At 37.9% G+C, this 23,106-nt stretch overlaps 1 protein-coding gene across 6 annotated transcripts in view; it reads left to right on the forward strand.

Annotated features, from left to right (window-relative positions):
* Nucleotides 1–6,956: 6,956 nt before the first annotated feature.
* LOC122640531 (ABC transporter C family member 3-like) overlaps nt 6,957–23,106 on the forward strand; it is a 47,289-nt gene continuing 31,139 nt past the window's right edge. For 3 of the 6 annotated variants that reach the window (XM_043833749.1, XM_043833754.1, XM_043833748.1), the window contains exons 1-2: nt 6,957–7,936; nt 21,528–23,038. In XM_043833749.1, the coding sequence (XP_043689684.1) occupies nt 7,027–7,936; nt 21,528–23,038 (2,421 nt within the window). In that variant the 5' untranslated portion in view covers nt 6,957–7,026. Of the gene's footprint in view, nt 9,436–9,732; nt 9,820–9,905; nt 10,560–10,657; nt 10,823–13,944; nt 14,240–14,350; nt 14,566–14,766; nt 15,073–15,388; nt 15,453–15,624; nt 15,865–15,949; nt 16,144–21,527; nt 23,039–23,106 lie in introns of those variants that run through there. The other 3 variants (XM_043833750.1, XM_043833752.1, XM_043833751.1) reach the window with 3 other exon arrangements.

The raw sequence follows: 23,106 nt of genomic DNA on the forward strand, positions 1-23,106 counted from the left end.
CCCGCTTTGTTGATGCTTCTGTGAGTGCTCCCATTGGGCCCCACATACGTGTGGGGACCACACTTCCTCACAAATAACTCTATCCAACATAATATTTATAGGGAAAAGGACCGCTATCCAGTGTTGTGCTTGGGTATGTACTTGTGCCCAGACATAGCCCAGCGCAAAAAAATTGGTGTTGCCCTTGGTCCTTTTTGCTTTTTCAGGGGCAGCGTTGATTTTTTCGCACTGGGCTGTGTCTAGGCGCAGGTACTAGGGGTGCAAGTTTGGCCCTGTCGGCCCGAACCCGCCCTGAGCCCGAACAGGGCTTGGGCTGAGATATTTGGCCCTGAGAGTGGGTCAGGGCTGGAAATTTCTGACCCTGAGTCAGGGTCAGGTCGGGTTAGGGTTGAGACCTTGGGCTAAGCTTGGCTCGGGCCGGCCCGACCCCTATTTAAGTTATACAATAAAATATTTATTGATATAATATTAACATTAGAAACTTTAAATGTCACCCACATTTTTTTTATATAATATATTATATATGAAGACAATAAGTGATATAATACATTTTTATTATAGTGTTATTTTATGTAAAATTGATAATGTTCTCCTCCGCCCATTCCAGCCCATGCATTTCTTTCCCCCTCCCCATGACTAGGGCCAATTAGGGTCAACCCGGCCCGACTCTGAGGCCGGATCAGGGTTGGATTTTTCTGGCCCTGAGTTAGGGTCAGGTCGGGCCTAGGCCCAGCTAAGGGGACTTAGGATTGGGCTAGGGTTCTATAAAGCCTGGCCCAACCCGACCCTATTGCAGCCCTAGCAGGTACACACCCAGGCACTGCAATGGTTAGCGTTCCTTCTCCCATTTTTATATTAAAACTTTTTGCAAAACTTAATTTTCATCTTGACTTTCCCAACAATAAATCCCAATTAATTAGATCAGATTAAGTACAATTTATTTTTTAACAACTTTGATCACAACAAGAAACCTTGATTTTGACCATCGTTACCACTTACCACTTTTGGAGGGAAATGGATATTTTTGCACGTTTGAGTTTTCTTAACATAAAAGGTTTACCATCTTACCAAAAAAAGGTGGTTTACCAGCCCACTTGGAAGACATCGTGTGGGATTTGGCGACTCTGAAAATGGAGATTAGGAAAGATTAAAAAAAAATTAATACTTAATTGAGAGTGGCATGTGATTGTACTTAATGGCCTTGATAACAGAGAAGGAATCAGAACGAACAATAGAATTCCTCTGGCGAATGACAAAGATTTGTCCAAAGTCCAAACATGTGGCCAATACAAAGCACCCCTCCAATGTGAAGAAATTCTTTTGTTTTTTCTAAAGAAGATTCCATCTTTGAAAGCTGCATCAAAAGCTTCCTTCTTTGACTTATCATAAAAAGAATCAATTAACCCATATGCATGGTGGTCCAATTGGAATGAAGTGTAGTTAGTTGATGTTATTGTAATTTTTTTTGGAAAAAATAACTCTATCTTAGGAGTGCGGAAAAGACACATTTGTCCCCTTGTTTTGAGGAGAGAGATAGACACATGGGAGTATTGACGTAATCACACACCTGGATAGAAATCTACTTCCTTATTTTTTTTAGGAATCTCCACTAACACTTCAATGTTTGCTTGACAAATTTTATTATTTTTTTGGTAAAAAATTGTGTATGATCGTGCATGGTGCACGATTGTGCCTACAACCATTGGATGGGAATATGGGATGAGGACTCATATACCATATATGATCATGTTCATCCAATGGTTGAAAATATGACTGTGTACCATGCATGACTGTGTACAAAACCTCTCCCCCCCCCCCCTTTTTTTTTAAGAAAAATCTTATCAAAATCAAAGTTGATAAAAATATATATATATATATATATATTTTGAAACCTTACTGGTATAGTGGTATGTCCCTTTAGTATATCACACCTCTTTCAAAGAGGATAAATTAATATCAGTTCATACCTTATGGCCTTGTTTGTTTGGAGAGGTGGGAAAGGAAAAAACCGTAGGTCCCGCATGTAATAGGGTTAAGAGACAACAAAGGGACAAAAAAAAAAAAAAAACCAAGAATGATAGAAAAGGATTGGAATGAAATAATAACCGGAAAAAGAACGAAACTTGGTTGCGTGGCTCCTATGCCTTAACACAAGAGTGGGCAAAATTACCGCCCCACCCTTCATGAAATCAAATATCCCACCAATATTGATGTTGTTATGCGCACTCTCATTAGGGGTGTCAATAAAGCCCGGCTGGCCCGAACCCACCTTGAGCCCAGCCCGGGCCCGACCCTGATTTTTCAACCCTGAGGGCGAGTTTGGATTTAGTTATAGTCTGACCTTGGCAAAGTCAGGTCGGGTCAGGGTTTAGATCTTGGGCCTAACCCAGCCCGGCCCGCCCCGACCCTGTATTAATTATAAGTATATAATATTACATATAAATATAAATATATATATATATATTATATACTTAATATAAGTATTTTCTTGACCAAAAAAAAAACAAAAGAGAATTGTCGAGAGATAACTACTAGCTTTGTCATCATCATGAAGTGGGAACCCATAAAAATAGTAGATCATCTACTATTTTGATCAGGGCCATAAAAAGAGTCACTAACATGATTGTTATTTAGTTGTAGTCCCTATAAGCTTCCAAGCCTATTGAGGGGACACCGTTACAATTGTAGAGAGAGAGTCTATACACACGCCGTTTTTTTCAACATATTTATTAGCTGTCCCATATGTTGAGATCCTATGTTACAAAAACATGGTCTAATGAGACACGTGGACGGTGCCACAAATCAGGACCAACCCAACCTGGCCCGACCCTGATAGGGTTGGGTCAGGGTTTAGGGTAGGCCCGGCCCAACCCGACCCATTGACAACCCTAACTCTCATTGACCCTAGTGTGGTGTAGGGACTACATGATCAGACAACGTTCTCTTACCCAACAGTAAAATAATAATACGGGGTAAGAGATCGTTGCTTGGTCGTGTAGTCCATACACCAACGTGGGGTCAATGAGAGTGTGTCCAAGAGTATCAACATGGATAGAATTTTTTCTTTTAGGAGGGGTTGAGCGATACTTTCACGCGGTCCCGTTGGGCACAAGACCTACATAATCAAGCAACATTCTTTTTTCCATAATAATATAATTCATATCCTCAGACTTCCTACAAAATCCTACCGAATATGGTAGGACTTTGAAGAAGGGTGGAGTGAGATAATTCTCTTGCCACATAAATAGACAAATTATTTAATGTACTTTGGCATTTAATGTATGTTGTCACATGCTTTTTTTTTTTGGTAAAATATTATTCCTTACTTTACCATCTCATACAAACAAACAACTTTAGTTTTTAGAATTTTATGAAAAATCTTCAAAAGTATTTCACTTCTTTATTCTCATCCCAATTTTTTTTTATCAAACAAACATGACAATTTTTCTTTTTAGTAAACAACAAACATGACAAGCAAACCTTAGACAATAACATCTTTTTTATAGTGTGAAGACAATAATATCTTCAACCAAAAAAAAAAAAAGACAATAATATCCATTGGGAATGACAAAATGATAAATCAGTTCTAAATTATTTTGAAAACATCTTTTTATTTAATTTTTTGAGAATAGAAAAGAGGGCAATCAAAGCTTCTCGGTTTGTTTACCACTGTAATTACAAGAAGATGGAACCTCTTTTTTCTCCTTAATAGTAATAAGAAAATCATTGAAGTTCTTCACTCACATGTAAGGGGTCAATTTGGAATCCAGCTTCTCTCCAGGGAGCTCAGCGTCTAGGGCACGTCTAGGGGATATCCAAGGGCGGGGCTGTGCTGTACACATCTTGGCACATGCCTAGGAATGTGTGCTGTGCATCGAGATATGTGTGGCACAACCCAACAGCTGAATGCTCCCTGCACATGCTGGACTCTCTGGAGACGAGCTCAATCCGTCAAAATTTGGGATCGAAAATTCGGAATAATAAGAGATGGCTTTGCCCTGATTATTAAATGGGCTGTAGGTGACGGTTATAGGATTGATTCAATGGGTCCAAAACGAAAAACCTAATAAGGTACTGGCTGGAAACAAAACCGTTAGGACCCGTTTATGATGCATATTTAAATATATTTAAGTTTAATTAGTATAAATAATTATGTCATAATTAATAATAAAAAAATTAAAGGTTATGTAATGATGTATCAAAGAAACACTTAATATTGTTTACCAAAAAAGGAACACTTTATACTCCAATGCTTGAGACTTTGAGACCTCAAAACCATGAAGAAACCATAATCACTTATATTGGAGTGTTTGAACGTGTAGAAAAAATTGCATCGCACCGTGAGTGTATCATTTGTCATTAGGCAATGTCATATGTCGTCAATTAAGGGTGTCAATTTTGGACCGGAACCGATCATGGGTGTATCACTTGTCATTTCCCCATATTATATGTAATTTTTAAGGCATAAGGTTATGATAGCTAAGATCAAGTTCTTTACTTTTTTCGGTCTTTCAATTTTGATCGGTACCTCTTGTCTCATATATTATGTTACTAAAGATTCGACTATTAATTTAAAGGTAAATTTGGGAATACTAACTTAAGAAAATACCTTAAAATAATCTTAGTTTAAGAGGGTGGTGGTGTTCCTACTTATTAAGGGTGAAACAGAGTCAGGTTGGATCGGATTTTTTAAAACCCTAGCCCAACCCTAAGTCCTCTTAGCTTAACCCAAACCCAACCCGACTTTAGGTTGGGCTAAGATATCTCAACCCAAACCCAACCCTGTCGGGCTCAGCCCAGCCCAACCCGGCCATGATTAACCTTGATTGGGCTGGGCTGGGCCAGGTTGGCCCTGATTGACTCTAATTTACTATGACCTAGTTGGCCTTAACTTACCTTGTTTTTTAGCCATTTACGTCATCCTATGCATTAAGAAAATGAGGCACATGTGATTGGTTATTGATTTGTTTCATACTGAATTGACTATTAGACTTTTTTTTAGGTTAAAAAAATTAGTCCAATCTTAAAATTGTAAACATTTTTGTGCAATAGATAATTAGTTTTTTTTTTTTTCGTAAATCAATAGATAATTAGATACTAAACAAATATTGCAAAATGTAAATAATATATTGTAAAGCATAACCTAACACAGGGCCGGTCTGGAGTTGGGCTTAGCTCGAGGCCTCAACCCTGGCCCAATCCGACCCTAATCCAGGGCCTGAAAATTTCAACCCTATCTTGCCCTTAAGGTTGAAAAATCCAATCTAAACCATGTTCGGGCTCAAGGCGGGTTCGGGCTGACAGAGCCAAACTTACACCCCTACTACTTAATAATTGAATATAAAACAAGAAGTAATATTGACTAGTTTCATAATTTGAGAAAAAAATTGATCGTGGGTTGCATATCTCATGTAATTGAAATTAAATATTATTGAATATATGTAACAGGTGTTAGGGATTTTTTTTTATTTTTTATTTTGGATTGCTTGGGACTGATTTGGAACCTGAACTGGCCCACCCATTAATTAACGATCATGGATCGTAGGTTTGGAACTGATTAGCTTATTGGTCCAGTTTTGGTCCTGATCTCTTAGGACAAGAACGGTTAAAAAACCAGACCGATAATCCAAAACTAGACCAATTGGCGATCATAGATCTTAGGTTTGGAATTGATTAGTTTATTGGTCCAATTTTGGTCCTGATCTATTAGGGCAAGAATCGTTAAAAAATCAGACCGATAACCCAAAACCGGACCAATTGACACCCTTACTCATCACTGCTAAGTGCACCAATTTATGTTATGCTGCATTGTGTATTGCCTACCATTATCTTAAAACAATACCGTAGGTAGGGATGTAAATGGATATTCGTAAATCCGTATTCGATCCGTGTTCATATCCGTTTAGGAGAATTCGAATCCGTCCGAAACTAATCGAACACGAATATGATAATCCGTCTATCCGATCGATTATTATCCGATTCGTTTAGCAGTCCGACGGTAATAAAATATCTGAAATATAACTCTGTGTTTGTCTATCCTTTTAAGTTACCTCATTGGATTTTGTTATCTTATTTTTATAAATTTATAAGTTAAGGTAATGTGATTCTTTTTTTAGATTTGCTATTGGTTTATATATATTGTTTTATGCAATGTGATACATGGAATTACATATTTATTAAAAAATCAAAAGTTAAAAACGTAAGATAATAAAAGACTAAAAAAAATAGAAGAAAGGTTAATTACTGAACTCTTAAGTCTTAACCCTAACCCTCATTATAAAAACAACAAATATATCAACGGATAGTCGAAAAATCACATTCAATCCGTATTCATATTCATTTAAGAAAATTTATATTAAAAAAATCATTATCAAAAAATTATCCAAATCCATCCTAATATAATCAAATACGAATATGATAATGCCACTATTCGACCAAATTCAATCCGTTTACATCCCTAACCGCAGGCCCGTAAGCCACGAAGTAAACCGTGCGTCCAACATATATATATTTTTTGGGGTAAATTCCCGAGTCCAACATGAAGTGAGCTATTTTTTCCACTTTCTCTGCTTTCTTCCGCTCTCCACGCTTCCACGGTCTCCTCCTTAACTGTAAAGGCGACAAGATTTTCTTGTTGATCGTATTAATCCAATAAAAATAATTGGGAAAAGATCTCCTCCACCACAACCCGCCCCATCCTTTTCCCTAAGATCAAAAGGAGAATACTTTGTTGGATTCAACTTTTTCGTTCTTTCTTTTGAAGCTTTGTTCGGTTCTGTTCTATTCTGTCTGGTCCCCTGTTCTGGTCAAATAGTGGACACCAGTCTTGTGGAGCAAGTTAACCCTTGCCCAAGTAACAGCCGTCTTGAAAAGCTTGACTTTCTCACTCCATTTCTCTATTTTTAATCTTCTTATACCAAAGAATCTTCGCTATCCCCGAACCAGAAGTGAGAACTGTGAAGACCCTTCCCACTTCCCAGGTGATCCAACGAAAGAAGAAGAATAAGTGCGCTCACGAGTACGATCATGTCTTATGATTCAGTCCACGGTACGACAATGTTCTTCCCAACCTTTTTCACAGTAATGTCCTCCTCCTCCTCATCACCTGCTGTTCTATTCCTTAAACCCATTTTTCTGCATGGGTTTTCCGCTTCTTCACACCTTGTTTTGTTACTAGTTTTGTCCTTTTATTGGGCGTGCAAGAGACTTACAATACCCAAACACGAAGGTTCAACACCGGGGTTGAAGAACATCCCTTTTTTGTACTATCGTCCAGCACTTTTCGCCTGCTTGTCTCTGTTTTCCTTTAATCTTATTTTTTGCGCTTTAAATTACTTATTCTGGTGTAGAAATGGTTGGTCTAATGAAAATATTGTGACCCAATTGGATTTTGTACTCAGAACACTTGCTTGGTTTGCAATCTCTTCTTTCTTGCATTTCCAATTTCATTCAATTGGGCTGAGGTTTCCCATCCTATTAAGAATTTGGTGGGGCTTCTATTTCCTATTGTCTTGTTCCTGTCTTGTCATTGATGTTGTTTCTTTTGAGAAACATCAGTTCTTACCAACTCAGTCTTGGATTTCCGATGTTGTGTCTGTTCTTTCTGGCTTGTTCTTCTGTTATGCTGGATTCTTTGGGAAGCAAAGAGTAGATGCCCGTCTTCGGGAGCCTCTTTTGAACGGTAGTAACAATAGAGCAAATGGCATCGAGGGGCCAGGCAATACTATTGGCCGTGACAGTATAAATCCTTACTCAACAGCCAATTTTCTTGGTATTCTTACTTTCTCTTGGATGGGGCCTTTGCTTGCGGTTGGGAATAAGAAAACTATAGACCTTGAAGATGTTCCACAGCTTGCCACCTGTGACACTGTTAATAGGGTCTTTCCGGTTTTCAGAAGTAAGCTCGAATCAAATGGTGGCAATGGTGGTGGTAGTGATCAAATAACCACACTCAAGCTGGTGAAGGCTTTGATCTTTGCAACATGGCGAGAAATTATATTGACTGGTGTATTGGCCCTTATATATACATTCGCTTCTTATGTTGGACCATATTTCATTGAAAGCTTTGTTCAATATCTCAATAGCTCTCACCAAGACAAAAGCAAAGGCTACATGTTGGTTTCCACGTTTTTTCTTGCAAAGCTTATAGAGTGCCTCTCACAGAGGCACTGGTTTTTTAGGGTGCAACAGGTGGGGATTAGAGCTCGTGCTGGCCTAGTTGCAATGATCTACAGGAAGGGTCTCAAACTTTCAAATGAATCGAGGCAGGGCCACAGTAGTGGGGAGATCATTAATTTCATGAATGTTGATGCACAGAGGGTTGCCGACTTTAGTTGGTACCTGCACGATCTATGGATGGTGCTTGTTCAAGTTGCACTGGCACTGGTGATCTTGTACAAGAGCCTAGGGCTCGCTTCGGTTGCTGCTATGGTTGCTACAGTAATCGTGATGTTGACAAATTTACCATTGGGGACATTGCAAGAGAAGTTCCAAGGGAAATTGATGGATTCAAAAGATCAAAGGATGAAGGCGACATCTGAGATTCTAAGGAATATGAGGATCCTTAAGCTTCAGGGGTGGGAGATGAAGTTCTTGGCTAAGATAGTTGAGTTTCGAAAGTTAGAAACAGGATGGTTGAAAAAATATGTTTATTCATCAGCCATGACCACTTTCGTATTCTGGGGTGCCCCCACATTTGTATCTGTGGTCACTTTTGGGGCATGTATGTTTCTAGGAATCCCTCTAGAGTCGGGGAAGATTCTTGCTGCACTTGCAACATTTAGGATATTGCAAGAGCCAATTTATAATCTCCCAGACACAATCTCAATGGTAGTTCAAACAAAGGTTTCCCTTGATAGGATTGCCTCATTTCTCCGTCTTGATGACTTGCAACTTGATGTAGTACAAAAGTTCCCTGTTGGTAGTTCTGAGATTTCAATTGAGATAATCAATGGGAATTTCTCTTGGGACCCCCAGTCCTCTATTCTCACATTGAAAGATCTGAACTTCCAAGTGTATCATGGCATGAGAGTGGCCATCTGTGGTCCTGTTGGCTCTGGCAAGTCAAGCTTGCTTTCATGCATGTTAGGGGAAATGCATAAGGTGTCTGGAACTGTTAATTTAAGTGGGACAAAGGCTTATGTTGCACAATCACCTTGGATACAGAGTGGCAAGATAGTCGAGAATATATTGTTTGGTAAGGAGATGGACATAGAGAGGTATGAGAAAGTCCTAGAAGCATGTGCATTGAAGAGGGACCTTGAAATTTTGCCCTTTGGGGACCAGACTATTATAGGGGAGAGGGGCATCAACTTAAGTGGTGGGCAGAAGCAAAGAATCCAGATTGCACGAGCTTTATACCAGGATGCTGATATTTATCTATTTGATGATCCTTTTAGTGCTGTGGATGCTCATACAGGAACTCATCTCTTCAAGGTAATTTTCGTTTGACTTTAAACCTAGAATATTTTTTTTTTGGCATACATTTCAATTATTCATTTCTTGAAAATTCAGGAGTTCGTCCCACTATTTTGATATAGAAAAAATAGAATTTTGGCCATACAAAGCAAACACACACACTTAAAACATGAAATTCAGCCATGCCTGTTCTTACTATAATTAATGGTCTTAGGGCTGATTAATCTGTGGTACTTGATTATACATTTATGCTCACTTGGCTCTCTTAAGACATTTCTACATTGCCTTATGAATATACTGACCTCTATAAGACAGGAGTGTTTACTTGAGCATTTGGGATCGAAAACTGTGATTTACGTTACGCATCAAGTAGAATTTTTACCATCTGCTGATCTCATCTTGGTGAGCATTTATAATCTCTTTTTTCTTTGGATTTGATTCAATCAACCTGTTTTAAGGATGGTTTTTAATCTCTTCTTGTTGGATAGGTTATGAGAGGAGGAAAGATTACTCAACTGGGAAAGTATGAAGAGATTCTCAATTTAGGAACTGACTTTATGGAACTGGTTGGTGCACACAAGAAAGCTTTGTCAGCCCTGAATTCTACAGATTGTGTGATTTCTTCTGAAAATTTAGTTACTAGGGAGGAAGTTGGTAATACAGGATATTCTGAGAATGCCTTCCAAGAAGAAGAGGAGAAGAGGGAATTGATAAATGCTAAAACTGAAAAAGTAGTTGGGCCAGAAGGGCAGCTTGTCCAAGAAGAAGAGAGAGAAAGAGGTAGGGTTGGTCTTTCTATCTACTGGAACTATATTACAATGGCATACAAAGGAGCACTTGTGCCATTGATATTGTTGGCACACACTTTCTTTCAGCTTCTTCAGATTGCAAGCAATTATTGGATGGCGTGGGCAACTCCTGTTTCAAAGGATGTAAAACCTCATGTTGGAGGTTCTACACTCATTTTTGTCTATGTCATTTTGGCTCTTGTAAGCTCTCTTTGTGTACTTGTTAGATCCACGCTAACTGCAACTGTTGGATACAAGACAGCCACATTACTCTTCAACAAAATGCATTTATGCATTTTCCGTGCCCCTATGTCATTTTTTGATTCTACTCCAAGTGGACGGATTCTCAATCGGGTAAGTGCGCGTGCAAACATACATTTTCATTAGTTTCATAAGGTGTTCATTTTTTTTATATTATACATTTGATGTATATTCCATTTTTTTGCATACAGGCTTCTACAGATCAAAGTACTGTTGATACGAATATTCCGTTTCAAATTGGGACATTTGCCTTCACAATTATACAACTCCTGGGAATCATTGCAGTAATGTCACAGGTTGCTTGGCAAGTTTTCATTATTTTTATTCCTGTGATTGCAATCTGCCTCTTGTACCAGGTAATGCTTTTATGCTCCTTACTTTCTTATGACCAAAATATTAAATCAAGCTCTGATATCTTCCTCATGCTTTCAAAGCCAATTTTATGGGTTGGTTCAAACAAATCTATCCCCTGATTTTTGAATTGGCAACAAGTTGTTTGATTCATACCTGATTTGATTTGGTGGCAGATCCAGACAAGCTTGGATGTGATATTCTTGCTTTAAACCTTATTTTACTGCTGTTCATAACCCCCCCCCCCTCCAACAATAAAAATAATCTAAAAGCTTCTCTTCATTAAATTTATTTTCAAATCGCCCATATTCACTTCAAATGAACCCATTTCCATTCTTTGTAAACTGCAATAGTGATGCCTACTATCCTAATTTACTTGGTTCCCTCACTGTCACTCTCAGTAGTTAACTAGTTAATCAAATAATCTTGCCCCTGACAGTGCATTTGGGATCGTTTTGCTTTGTTACACTAGACTATGGGTGTGGGTGAAAGTTGGACAAAAAATCAGGTTGATGACTCAGCCAAAATGATGCGCTGTGGTTGATAAGATTCCAAATTCAAATTTCTCTGTCTGTATCCAGTGAAGTGAGAAGAAAATCTCCAATGACCAAGGAACTCATCTGAGTAGGTATTCTTCAAATTTTCACACAAGGTCCAACGCTTGCTGTTGGATGGGAACAATCCGACCAAGTACTCTAATCTGATTATAGAGGCTTCCCACTATGAGTTGAGAGGATTTCCATTGGAGAACAAATCGATTTCATGAGTACAAAATGGTATCTTGTATTTGCATCCCATTTTTAGAAAAACACTTCTTTCCCTTGATAGATGTTTAGAAAAACACCCTTCCGTGCATATTTGCTATATTACCTTATCTTCCAATAACTACTGTGCAGGATCATTTAAAACGTCCAATTGTCCATTCAAAGTCCAGCCTTCACCATAAATAAGCTGGATTCGACCAAGTAGGGAATATCCATAGCTTTTCTCATAAGGTTTATGCACCATGTTCTGCATTGCTTAATCACTTTCTCCATGCGAAGAGAATCAGCTCCCAATTGGAATCCATATTTCTACCTATCATATCCCCTTCAACAAAAGCAAAACCTTTTCAATCACTGGACTCCATTTATTGCCCTATCAAATCCTCTTCTTCTGATAAAATCAAACCTTCTTTCAAGATGATTCAATAAGCATGGGCATGGATCCTTTACATAACTTTTTTTCACCCTGTATGCACAAAGTGGATCATTTTTGTACATCCTTTTCTATTAGAAATGGATCCAATAGACCAGGCTACAAATTGCATGGTTCTCTCTATATGCTACAACTGCCTAGGTATCCTCTTCCAGGTTAACAAACAAAGAGTTTCCATGACCAGTACACAAGCTGCCATTTATAATAATATTCCTTACCAAGACCGTCTAGAACCCCGCTTGGACTATGTATTTCCCATTCTTTACCATAATCCGGTCTTTTGCCACCTCACTAGCCCCAAAAATTTCAGAGAAGTAGCGGTAAAAGATGATAGTGTATTTAAATTGCCACACGGCTATCCCAAAACACAAATGTTAAGGATCCCTAGGGAAGAGTCAGATGATCCCAGAGGTCCAACCTCCTTTTCTTGTAGATGATCAAAAACTTCCCTCCAATTGTCAAGTTTCTAGAAGGCCAGTAATTATGATATTGGTGGAACATATCACAGACTCTACAAGAAGAGCTTGTTTAACTGCAAGCATAACAATAGCATGCAAGTTCATTTGCTTGTTAATTGGCCAATCTCATTGTCCAATAGATGGAGATATTTTCAAGGGATGCACAAAAGTGGATCTCGTTGACAAAGTTGCGGCATTCCCCAATGTGAAGGAGACCCCAAAGAGTGGCAACCAAATATCAGTGGCAACTCCCACTCCATAATATATCTATCCAATTCCATCAGTCTTAAAAATCTCAAGTTAAAAGCCCTCAAGCCTACCAAAATGAAATCCCTTTTCTCATTGTGACCAGACTACTCCAATATCACTGCATGAGAGTTGTCTCTGACCACTCCACTTTTATCTGGAGGCCTGACTTTTACAAATGGATTGAGGAACAAACTGTTTGCATTTGTGCTGCGCTGGGAGGAATGTGAATAATTTATTTTTCCAATTGAGATAATACATCAAAGGAAGGGATGCAATGGAGCAAATTCAAAGCAGATACACCAATATCTGAATTCTTATCCGATTAACATATCCACTATCTGAATTCAGTCTGATATCCAACAGATATTTCATCTTAGTATCTGAATTCCAATCGGCCAAGGAGTTAGATATCTGAATTCGAATCAAATAACATTTGATTGATTTTTTAATGTATAAACATGAATAAAGGTATTATAATAAAGTGATACGTAATTATTTCTATTTGATGAGAATATTAATAAAGTCTACAATTTAAATTATTTATGTATAATCTTAAATTATAATTGTAGTAGATACATCAATAGCTGACTTTGTTCGATTATCATCTGGATATCTAATGGTATCTAAATTCATATCTGATATCTGACTATTCAGATAAATATCTACATAAATGGATATGAATTCAAATCAAATCCGAATTTTTGACTACCCATTTACATCTTTAGTAAAATGGTATACTCGTGAAATTGGGCCATGTGGTAGCCAAATCTGCTGACTCTAATCATGATTAGATCTGTAATTTCTTTGATCAAACACCACCTATCTTGAAATACCTGCCTAATGCTCTCTTCCCAAATAGTTCAAGCCTGCTAACAAAACCTTTCTTCAAAGCTGCTTCCATCTTTTGACAAAACCAAAAGGGAATGAATCTCCTCAAGTTCTTAATGTATTGAATGTGGCAAAAAACTCATTATTTCTTAGATAAGGTGTTCCCTAGTTGTTCTTGTTCATGAAAATGGGACCGGATATGGCTGTATTTTCCAGTATTTGTCTTAGCTTGTTGATGTAGCAATTTAGGAATGTATAGTTTTGATAAATTCCTCATCAATAAGCTTATTGCCATTATGAAAAAATGAAATGCTTGTGCTATTCTTATTAACCATACATATGTTATAGATTTATTTCAATCCATGTCATTTTCTTTATGACTAATTATTTTGCAGCAATACTACATATCTACGGCACGAGAATTAGCACGGCTGGTTGGAGTATGCAAAGCTCCAATTATACAACACTTTGCTGAATCTATTTCAGGATCAACAACAATCAGGAGCTTTGATCAGGAACCGAGATTCATGGAGATGAATCTCAAGCTGATAGATGGTTATTCTCGGCCTAAATTTCATAATGCTGGTGCAATGGAGTGGTTATGCTTCCGCTTGGATATGTTGTCATCCCTCACATTTGCCTTCTCTTTGGTTTTCTTGATTTCAGTTCCAAAGGGATTAATTGATCCTGGTAATCAAGTTTAACTTGAAATCTTATAAAATTATCCTTTAGGACCCCTATGATTGATTATATGTATGAATATAGGTACTTAAATCTTTTCTTTTCTCTTTGCTTGTAAAGGCCTTGCGGGTTTAGCAGTGACATATGGACTTAGTTTAAATATGCTACAAGCCTGGGTCATATGGAATCTCTGCAATCTTGAGAATAATATTATTTCCGTTGAGCGAATACTTCAATACACGTGCATCTCTAGCGAACCTCCTCTTGTGATAGAAGGGAACAGGCCTGATCGTGATTGGCCATCACATGGGAATGTTGATATTGTTAATCTGCAGGTAATCCTTATCCTTTTTCTATCGTTTTCTCAATTCCTTCTTTATTTTTTTCCTTTTTCTTGTAAAAATTCTTTCCGAAACAGGTGGAGGCAGCAAAGTAGGATCTTTCTATCACTGTTCGATGGCTAGTTAGAAAACCTTTTAATAGAGTGAATCGGTAAAATCCTGGTTTTTGTGTTTAATGATTGTCATCTGGTGTAGATCCGTTATGCCCCACACATGCCTCTTGTATTGCGTGGTCTCACTTGCACTTTTCCTGGAGGGATGAAGACTGGCATTGTTGGACGAACAGGAAGTGGTAAATCAACTCTCATTCAAGCACTCTTTCGCATTGTAGAACCTGCAGCTGGTCACATTGTGATAGACGGCATCGATATCTCCAAGATTGGGCTCCACGACTTACGGTCAAGGTTAAGCATCATTCCGCAAGACCCAACCATGTTTGAGGGGACTATGAGGAACAATCTGGATCCACTTGAAGAGTACACAGATGAACAGATTTGGGAGGTTGGTCCACTTCCATTTAATGACCACTCAAGTCTGTTACATTGGGAAAGGAAAACTACCATCTACTGTTGTCCTGTGGTTAGAACTAAAATTAAAATTGATGCCCTTCTTGTACCAAAGAAAAACATCCTGATTTTGTTGATCCTCTAGCATCTTACTTGAAGCATTTTGTGGGCTGTCAGCCCCTCTTTTCTGTTCTTCCCAAGCCATCTAAGTCATTGGATGATTAAGTCCTACTTTGATGGTCATTTGCATTTGTTTATCATCGTCAATAGTTGTGCTAATAAGAAGTTGACACACAGTATTGTTGTTTCAGGCTCTAGATAGGTGCCAGCTTGGAGATGAAGTTAGGAAAAAGGAAGGGAAGCTTGATTCTGCAGGTTTGCTTCTTCCCGTATTTGATGGTTATTGATGTTGTACTGTTACTTCTATTAATCTGTCCAACAGTACACAATCTTTCAGATTCTTTCATTTTCAGCCAATAGTATTCCATGAACTCATGATATGTCTAATTTCTGCGGTGCTTCCGAAACTACACATGTAATTTTACAGTGTTTGAGAATGGAGAGAACTGGAGCATGGGCCAGAGGCAGTTAGTGTGTCTAGGCCGGGTGCTACTAAAGAAGAGCACAGTATTGGTGCTTGATGAAGCTACTGCTTCGGTGGATACTGCGACTGATAGCCTCATTCAGCATACACTTAGGCAACACTTCTCGGGGTCTACGGTTATCACAATTGCACATAGGATAACATCTGTTCTAGATAGTGATATGGTCCTACTTCTTGACCATGGTTAGTACTATAAAATGGGTTCAATTTTACCCCCTATTCATTCTTTTGTGGTGCTCTGGTTTAACATGTGTTTCATTTTGACCAGGCCTCATCGTAGAATATGACTCTCCAGCCAAATTGTTAGAAAACAAGTCATCATCATTTACGAAGCTTGTGGCCGAGTATACTCAGAGGTGAAAGTTCTAATTTTGTAAGGTTAAACCGATATTTGAATTGTAAAAATGCAATTGGCTGCATTCAGCTGATGTGCATAGCTTGATAATGATGAAAAATATTTTGGATAAGATGGTGGAAGAGGCCTTGAGTGTTCATTTGAGATGTGTGGCTCAATTATCATGAATCTCTGTTGGATTCACAGGGCATGAGGGACCTTTATGTAAGTACAATAGCTGTTTATCTTCGTGAGTCGGTTACTCTAGATGCATAAATGGAAGGTGCAGGATATTATCAGGTTTGATGCTTTCAGAACAGGTTAATCTGGACTTGGAGGGTCTATTCCCTCAACCTCAAGACACTCTCAACTCTCAAGGGTGAGGCAAGGACCACCAACAGAAGTTGTGAATTGTAATGCAAATGAGATTTTGTTAGGTTTCTTGAAAAGATGATATATATCTTTGGAGATTTACTTGTGAAATGCAGTGAAAATAATAAAGAAAGAAGATGATTAAATTTTTATACTTACAGACTTACAGTAACAACAATGATTGATGAATGTCATTTATCATACTTGCAGAGCTCGTTAGCTGTTGATGCACATGTTGTACCACTTCCTCCTCTTGAATGATATTAACTTCTTACCCCAAACCAAAACATCTGAGGTGTTTGTTCTAAGAGTCCAAATTCGGAAATAAAACCTAAACAACAGAAGACAACAGATGAGTGGCTCTACATATCTAAACCAAAATCAGACCAAACAAGATCACCATCAAATCCAAAAGCAAACTCTGCTAAATAATGAGTGAGCATGATATCATCCCTTCAAGCTATAATATAACACAAACAAACTGAAAATGAGAAGCAAAGTCCCTAGCTTTAATCCAAAAAACTATAAATTCTCCAATCAAAGTCTTTAGAAACTTTATTGTTGTGGTTGTTCATTATCAGAGTCCAAGAAAATGAGAACTGGTCACCTTACTTGCTACATGTGGGAAATTTCGAAAATTTGTTTTTCCTTTTTCTATTTTTTGTGTGACAAATGAATATATAGAAACCAAAAAAAAAAATTAAAACAACCAAGAAAGAGGTTCATACCGTACCAGACTATAGGCAAGGCTTTCATATGATCTAAACTTGCGGTTTTCTATGAACTAAAATCTCGGAATTTTTGTTGGGGGACATGAAAGGAAATATCTTGAAACATTTATACTTTGATTGAGATTTTGGTCATTTATTTCATTGATTATTGTATCTGAAATAAAATTTCAGTCAAAGATTTTAATTTAGACCCACCATTTGCAGAATATGTTTTGAAAATTTCAATGTTTTTATATTTACGATTTTTTATTTCATTGAGGGCTGAACGGTCTTTTTGCGCACGAAGGCATTGGTTTGTGTCTAGGCGTAGGAACCATGCTAACCACTTGACCGGTTAGCATTTTTTCTGATAATATTTATAATTTAAGAAAAATATTTTTGTAATTAAGATTGGTGAAAATAATCGTAACTCTACTTTTTTTGCCCTTCTAGTATAACATAATTTTTTTTTCTCCTTAGGGTAAGTCATGTGATTTACATGCTTACTCAAAAAATGTGTAACTTTTAATAATGATAAAAGAGCAAATTGCAGGCACCCTTGTAGTTTGACATAATATCAAAACATCCTCTAGTTTCACTATTTACATGCACCCCCTGATTTTGTGGATGACTTACAAATAAACCCCTACCATCAAATATAAACCGAGCAGTTAAACTTTTTAAAAACCCTATTTACTTTGGCTGAGACGTTCCTCATTTTATTTCTTTGATGGGAAGAAGACAAAGTTTGCTTTTGACCCCACTGTGCTAATGGTAGGAAGTAGGGATGGTGAGGCACAGGAAAAAGACGAAGTCAACAAATAGTACTGTTCAATAGTGATGGTGTTATCATCAATAAGTGGTGGTTATTATAATAACTTTTGACCTCATTAGTGCTTGGGTGCCTTCCTATTTCCTCCCTTTCTTGTTATGGAACTTAGATCAATTAGGCTGTGTTGGGTAAGGTCAACCTCCGTTCTTAATTCTTCATCAAAAAAACAAAAAAAACATCCGTTTTAATTAAAAACGTTTTTTTGGCATTTATGGTGTATTGTGTTCTAAAATACCAAATAAAAAATCACAATTCAAATCGAAAAATCTTAAAACATTATGATTGAACTCTAACATTATTTTTTTGACAAGAGACTAAATTTATATTAAAGAAAATCAATAGAGGAGGATCTATCGCTGAGAAAAATCATATTTACAAAATAAGGAGGTGGATTAAGGCTCTCTTTGGTATGCTTTTTATTTTTTATTTTTGCCTATTTAACAAAAATCATTTGTGAAAATCAATTTTGATCAAAACATAAAAATCGTTTGGTAACCACTATATAGAATAGATTGTAGACAAAGAAATATGTTTGGCATACATATATGCATAATAGTTTTTTGAAGTGAGTGGGTGGAGAGATGCCAGCTTTACTCATCTTCCTTCCCAAAGCATAAACTTAGAACCGAGTTGTTGGGTATCAATCTCTTTGGATTTTCCTTATTTCATTTTTGGATTTTGGGTTTAGATCACCCATCCATTTGCAATTTAATCCCCTAAGATCCAAATCCGAAAGGTTTCTGCAAATCAAAATTGAAATAGAACTGTTCATTTCTACCCAAGATCTCATTTTTATTGACACTCATTCATCCTCGGTAAAGGAAAACTACCCCCATGGCAATTCTTTAGCTGAAACGGTGAGAAGGAGATGGAGGTTGAAAGGACAGGTGGTAGGGGGGCTGGTTCAGCTGAAGTGCAGGTGTTGAAAGGTGATGGTATAGGTGGATCAAGTAACAGATCAAGAAGGTTGAGTTTGACTGCAATTCCTTATCTCTTCTATGTCATGAGCTTCCTTCTGCGGCAACGGATCCTGCAAGTCTCCTCCTCTCTCCGTATTCCAATCCAAGACGAGAACCAAACTAAACTCTCAAGACCGAAAAGAAAACCAGATCTGAGTCCTATCGTCGAAAGAACGAAACAACAAAGCAAAGCTACATCCTAAGCCAGACAGATCGGACAGAGAGTTGCTCAAAAAGATCTATCAAAACCTCAGAATGATTGAATCTAAACCAGAGAACAGAACCAAAGTCAAACACGAAGACCGATCAAACCCTCTATCTCGACACTAAATTTAGTCAACCTAAAATAGATCCTTTCTTTACAACCCACGGTTGTAGTAAGTGTGTGTGTGTGTGCGACAATCTCATACCAGAGACTTTTTTTTTCTTTCCCAAACCAGGAAGACAGATCTTGCAAATTGGTATAAGGTGCCATTTGGATTTCATCATTACAGGCACAAATTGCTCCATGGCAGGACCAAAAAGAAATAACACAATAAAATCAGGACTGAGTTTCCCTTTATCTATGGCGAAGAACGAATTCTTCATCCTGGCATTGGTATCGTCAGATTGCCAGAGATTGCAGAGGGAGACTAGTTTCATTTTTTTTTTTATTTTTTTTTTTGGGTGAAAGAGTAGTTGCAGGAAAAATAAGAAGATGAGGGTCGCAGGAACAAGAAGATGAGGAGGCGGATGAAGTTGCAGGGAAAAAAAATATGAGAAGTGACGGATGGGGTCGCAGGAGGAGGAGGAGGAAGAAGAAGAAGAAGTTGGAAGAGGAGGGTCGATATTTCTAATTAAACAAGAAAATAACGTTCTTACCCTTCAATTTTGTGACCTATGAGCACGTGCTCATTAAAGTCTCCGAATAAATGATCAAAAGTGATTTTTGATCAAAAACCATAAATAGCTTTCAATCTCTTTTTGGTTTTTGATTTTTTTCAATCTTTTTTAAATAGAAACAGGCTCCATAAACGATATCAAACGTAACCAAAAATGTTTTTTAAGATAAAAAAAAAAAAAAAAAACTAATACCAAAGATGTCCTAAGTCAACAGGTTCTAAATAAAACAAATTTAGAAACTCCTATCATTTCAATTTAATTCTTTCAAAGCTATTAATTGTATGATTTTAAATCAGATTTTACCACGATGTTTACCATGATTTAAAATGCTTTATGAACAATTATGATTAAAATCAAAGATTTTAAAAAATATATTATGTTAAATCCCATTCTTCCAATTAAAATCTTTTGATAAATATAGAAATTAAGGAATATTTTAGCATAATAATATGGGAAAAATCATTTTGAATTTGACATATTCAAAACTTAATTTTTTAAAACGTTAGGAATCTTAAACGTTGATATTTCATTGGTTGCTTCTTTTTTTTCTTCTTCTCCATGTTGCCTGTCCTGGTGAAGGTGCCTTGTTATAGACCACAAGTTGTGGTAGCCGCCTTGACTTCATGCTTCCATCTCTCTCTTTCCAACCTGCTTAACTGGAGAATCTTCTCTAGTCAAAATCTCCTAGTCAAGTGTCTGTAGCTTTGATTTTCTGACGCCGTGTCTCTCTTTTCAAACTTCTTATGTCTCTTTCATTCTACTTATACCAGAGAATCTTCGCTGGTTGCGAACCAAAAGATCCTTCCCAGGTATCCAAACCATCGGAAGAAAGAAGAAAAGTTGCTGGCACGACCACGAGTACGAGAACGATCATGTCTTATTATGATTCAGTACTCCATGGTATGTAAAAATGTTCATTCCGCCATCTTCCTCCCTAATGTCCTCCGATACCTTTCTATTTCTTAAGCCCATCTTTCTTCATGGGTTTTCCGCTTCTTCTCACCTTGTTCTGTTGCTAGCTTTGTCCTTCTATTGGGTGTGGAAGAGGATTACGACGCCCAAACACGAAGCTTCAATACAGGGGTTGAAGCACACGCCTTTTTACTATCAATCAACCCTTTTAGCCTGTTTGGGTCTGTTTATCTTTAATCTTCTGTTTTGCACTTTAAACTACTTTTTCTGGTATAAAAATGGTTGGTCTAATGAAAATCTTGTGACCCAATTAGATTTTGTACTCAGAACATTTGCTTGGTTTGCAATCTTTTCTTACTTGTATTCCCAATTTCGTCCAAATGAGCTGAGGTTTCCCATCCTTCTAAGAATTTGGGGGGGCTTCTTCTTCCTACTGTCTTGTTCCTGTCTAGTCATTGACGCTGTCTCGTATAAGAAACATCAATTATTACCAAAGCAGTCTTGGATTTCCGATATTGTCTCTGTTTTTGCTGGCTTGTTCTTCTGTTATGCTGGATTCCATAGGAAGGAAAGGGGAGATGCCCGTCTACGGGAGCCTCTATTGAACGATAGTATCAATAGAGCGAATGGTCGGAGGACGGGCAAGAGTATTACCGGTACTTACTCAACTGCCAATTTTCTTAGCATTCTAACCTTCTCTTGGTTGGGGCCTTTGCTTGCGGTTGGGAAAAACAAAACACTAGAGCTTGAAGATGTTCCTCTGCTTGCCACCAGTGACTCTGTTAAAGGAGTCTTCGCAGTTTTCAGAAATAAGCTTGAATCAAATGGTGGCAGTGGTGGTGATAGTGCTGGTCGTGATCAAATAACCACACTCAAGCTGGTGAAGGCATTGATACTTTCAGCATGGGTAGAAATTTTATTGAGTGGTGTATTGGCCCTTATATATACATTTGCTTCTTATGCTGGACCATATCTCATTGACAGCTTTGTTCAATATCTCAATAGCCATCACCAACACAAAAGCAAAGGATACATGTTGGTTTCCATGTTTTTCTTATCAAAGCTTGTAGAGTGCCTCTCGCAAAGGCACTGGTTTTTTAGGTTGCAACAAGTGGGGATTAAAGCTCATGCTGGCTTGGTTGCAATGATCTACAGGAAGGGTCTTGATCTTTCAAACATATCAAGGCAGGGACACACTAGTGGGGAGATCATTAATTTCATGAGTGTTGATGCAGGGAGGATTGACGACTTTGGTTGGTATATGCACGACCTATGGTTGGTTCCTGTTCAAGTTGCACTGGGACTACTGATCTTGTACAAGAGCCTTGGGCTCGCTTCGATTGCGGCTTTAGTTGCCACAATAATAGTGATGCTGGCAAATCTTCCACTGGGAACATTGCAAGAGAAGTTCCAAATGAAATTGATGGGTTCAAAAGATCAAAGAATGAAGGCAACATCTGAGATCTTGAAGAATATGAGGATCCTGAAGCTTCAAGGCTGGGAGATGAAATTCTTGGCTAAGATAGTTGAGCTTCGGAGGGCAGAGACAGGATGGTTGAAGAAATTTGTTTATACAGCAGCTATGACAAATTCCTTATATTGGGGTGCCCCCACATTTATTTCTGTGGTCACTTTTGTGGCTTGTATGTTACTGGGAATCCCTCTAGAGTCAGGGAAGATTCTGACTGCACTTGCAACATTCAGGGTTTTGCAAATGCCAATTTATAGTCTCCCAGACACAATCTCAATGGTAGTTCAAACAAAGGTTTCCCTTGATAGGATTGCCTCATTTCTCCGTCTTGATGACTTGCAAGCTGATGTAGTACAAAAACTTCCTGTAGGTAGTTCTGAGATTGCAATTGAGATAATCAATGGGAATTTCTCTTGGGACCCCCATTCCTCTATTCTCACATTGAAAGAGATGAATTTCCATGTGTACCATGGTACAAGGGTAGCTATTTGTGGTCCTGTTGGCTCAGGCAAGTCGAGCTTGCTTTCATGCATATTGGGCGAAATGCATAAAGAGTCTGGGACTGTTAAGTTAAGTGGGACAAAGGCTTATGTTGCACAATCACCTTGGATACAGAGTGGCAAAATAGTAGAGAATATATTGTTTGGTAAAGAGATGGACATTGAGAGGTATGAGAAAGTTCTCGAAGCATGTTCATTAAAGAGGGACCTAGAAATTTTGCCTTTTGGGGATCAAACTCTTATAGGGGAGAGGGGCATCAACTTAAGTGGTGGGCAAAAGCAAAGAATCCAGATTGCACGTGCTTTATACCAGGATGCTGAAATTTATTTGTTTGATGATCCTTTTAGTGCTGTGGATGCTCATACAGGAAGTCATCTCTTCAAGGTGATTCTCATTTGACCTTAAACCCAGATTTTGATTTTTTTTTTAATAAGTGTAATTTGGTTTGAAGC

This window comes from Telopea speciosissima, chromosome 9 (genome assembly GCF_018873765.1).
Source record: "Telopea speciosissima isolate NSW1024214 ecotype Mountain lineage chromosome 9, Tspe_v1, whole genome shotgun sequence".
Taxonomy (NCBI): domain Eukaryota; kingdom Viridiplantae; phylum Streptophyta; class Magnoliopsida; order Proteales; family Proteaceae; genus Telopea; species Telopea speciosissima.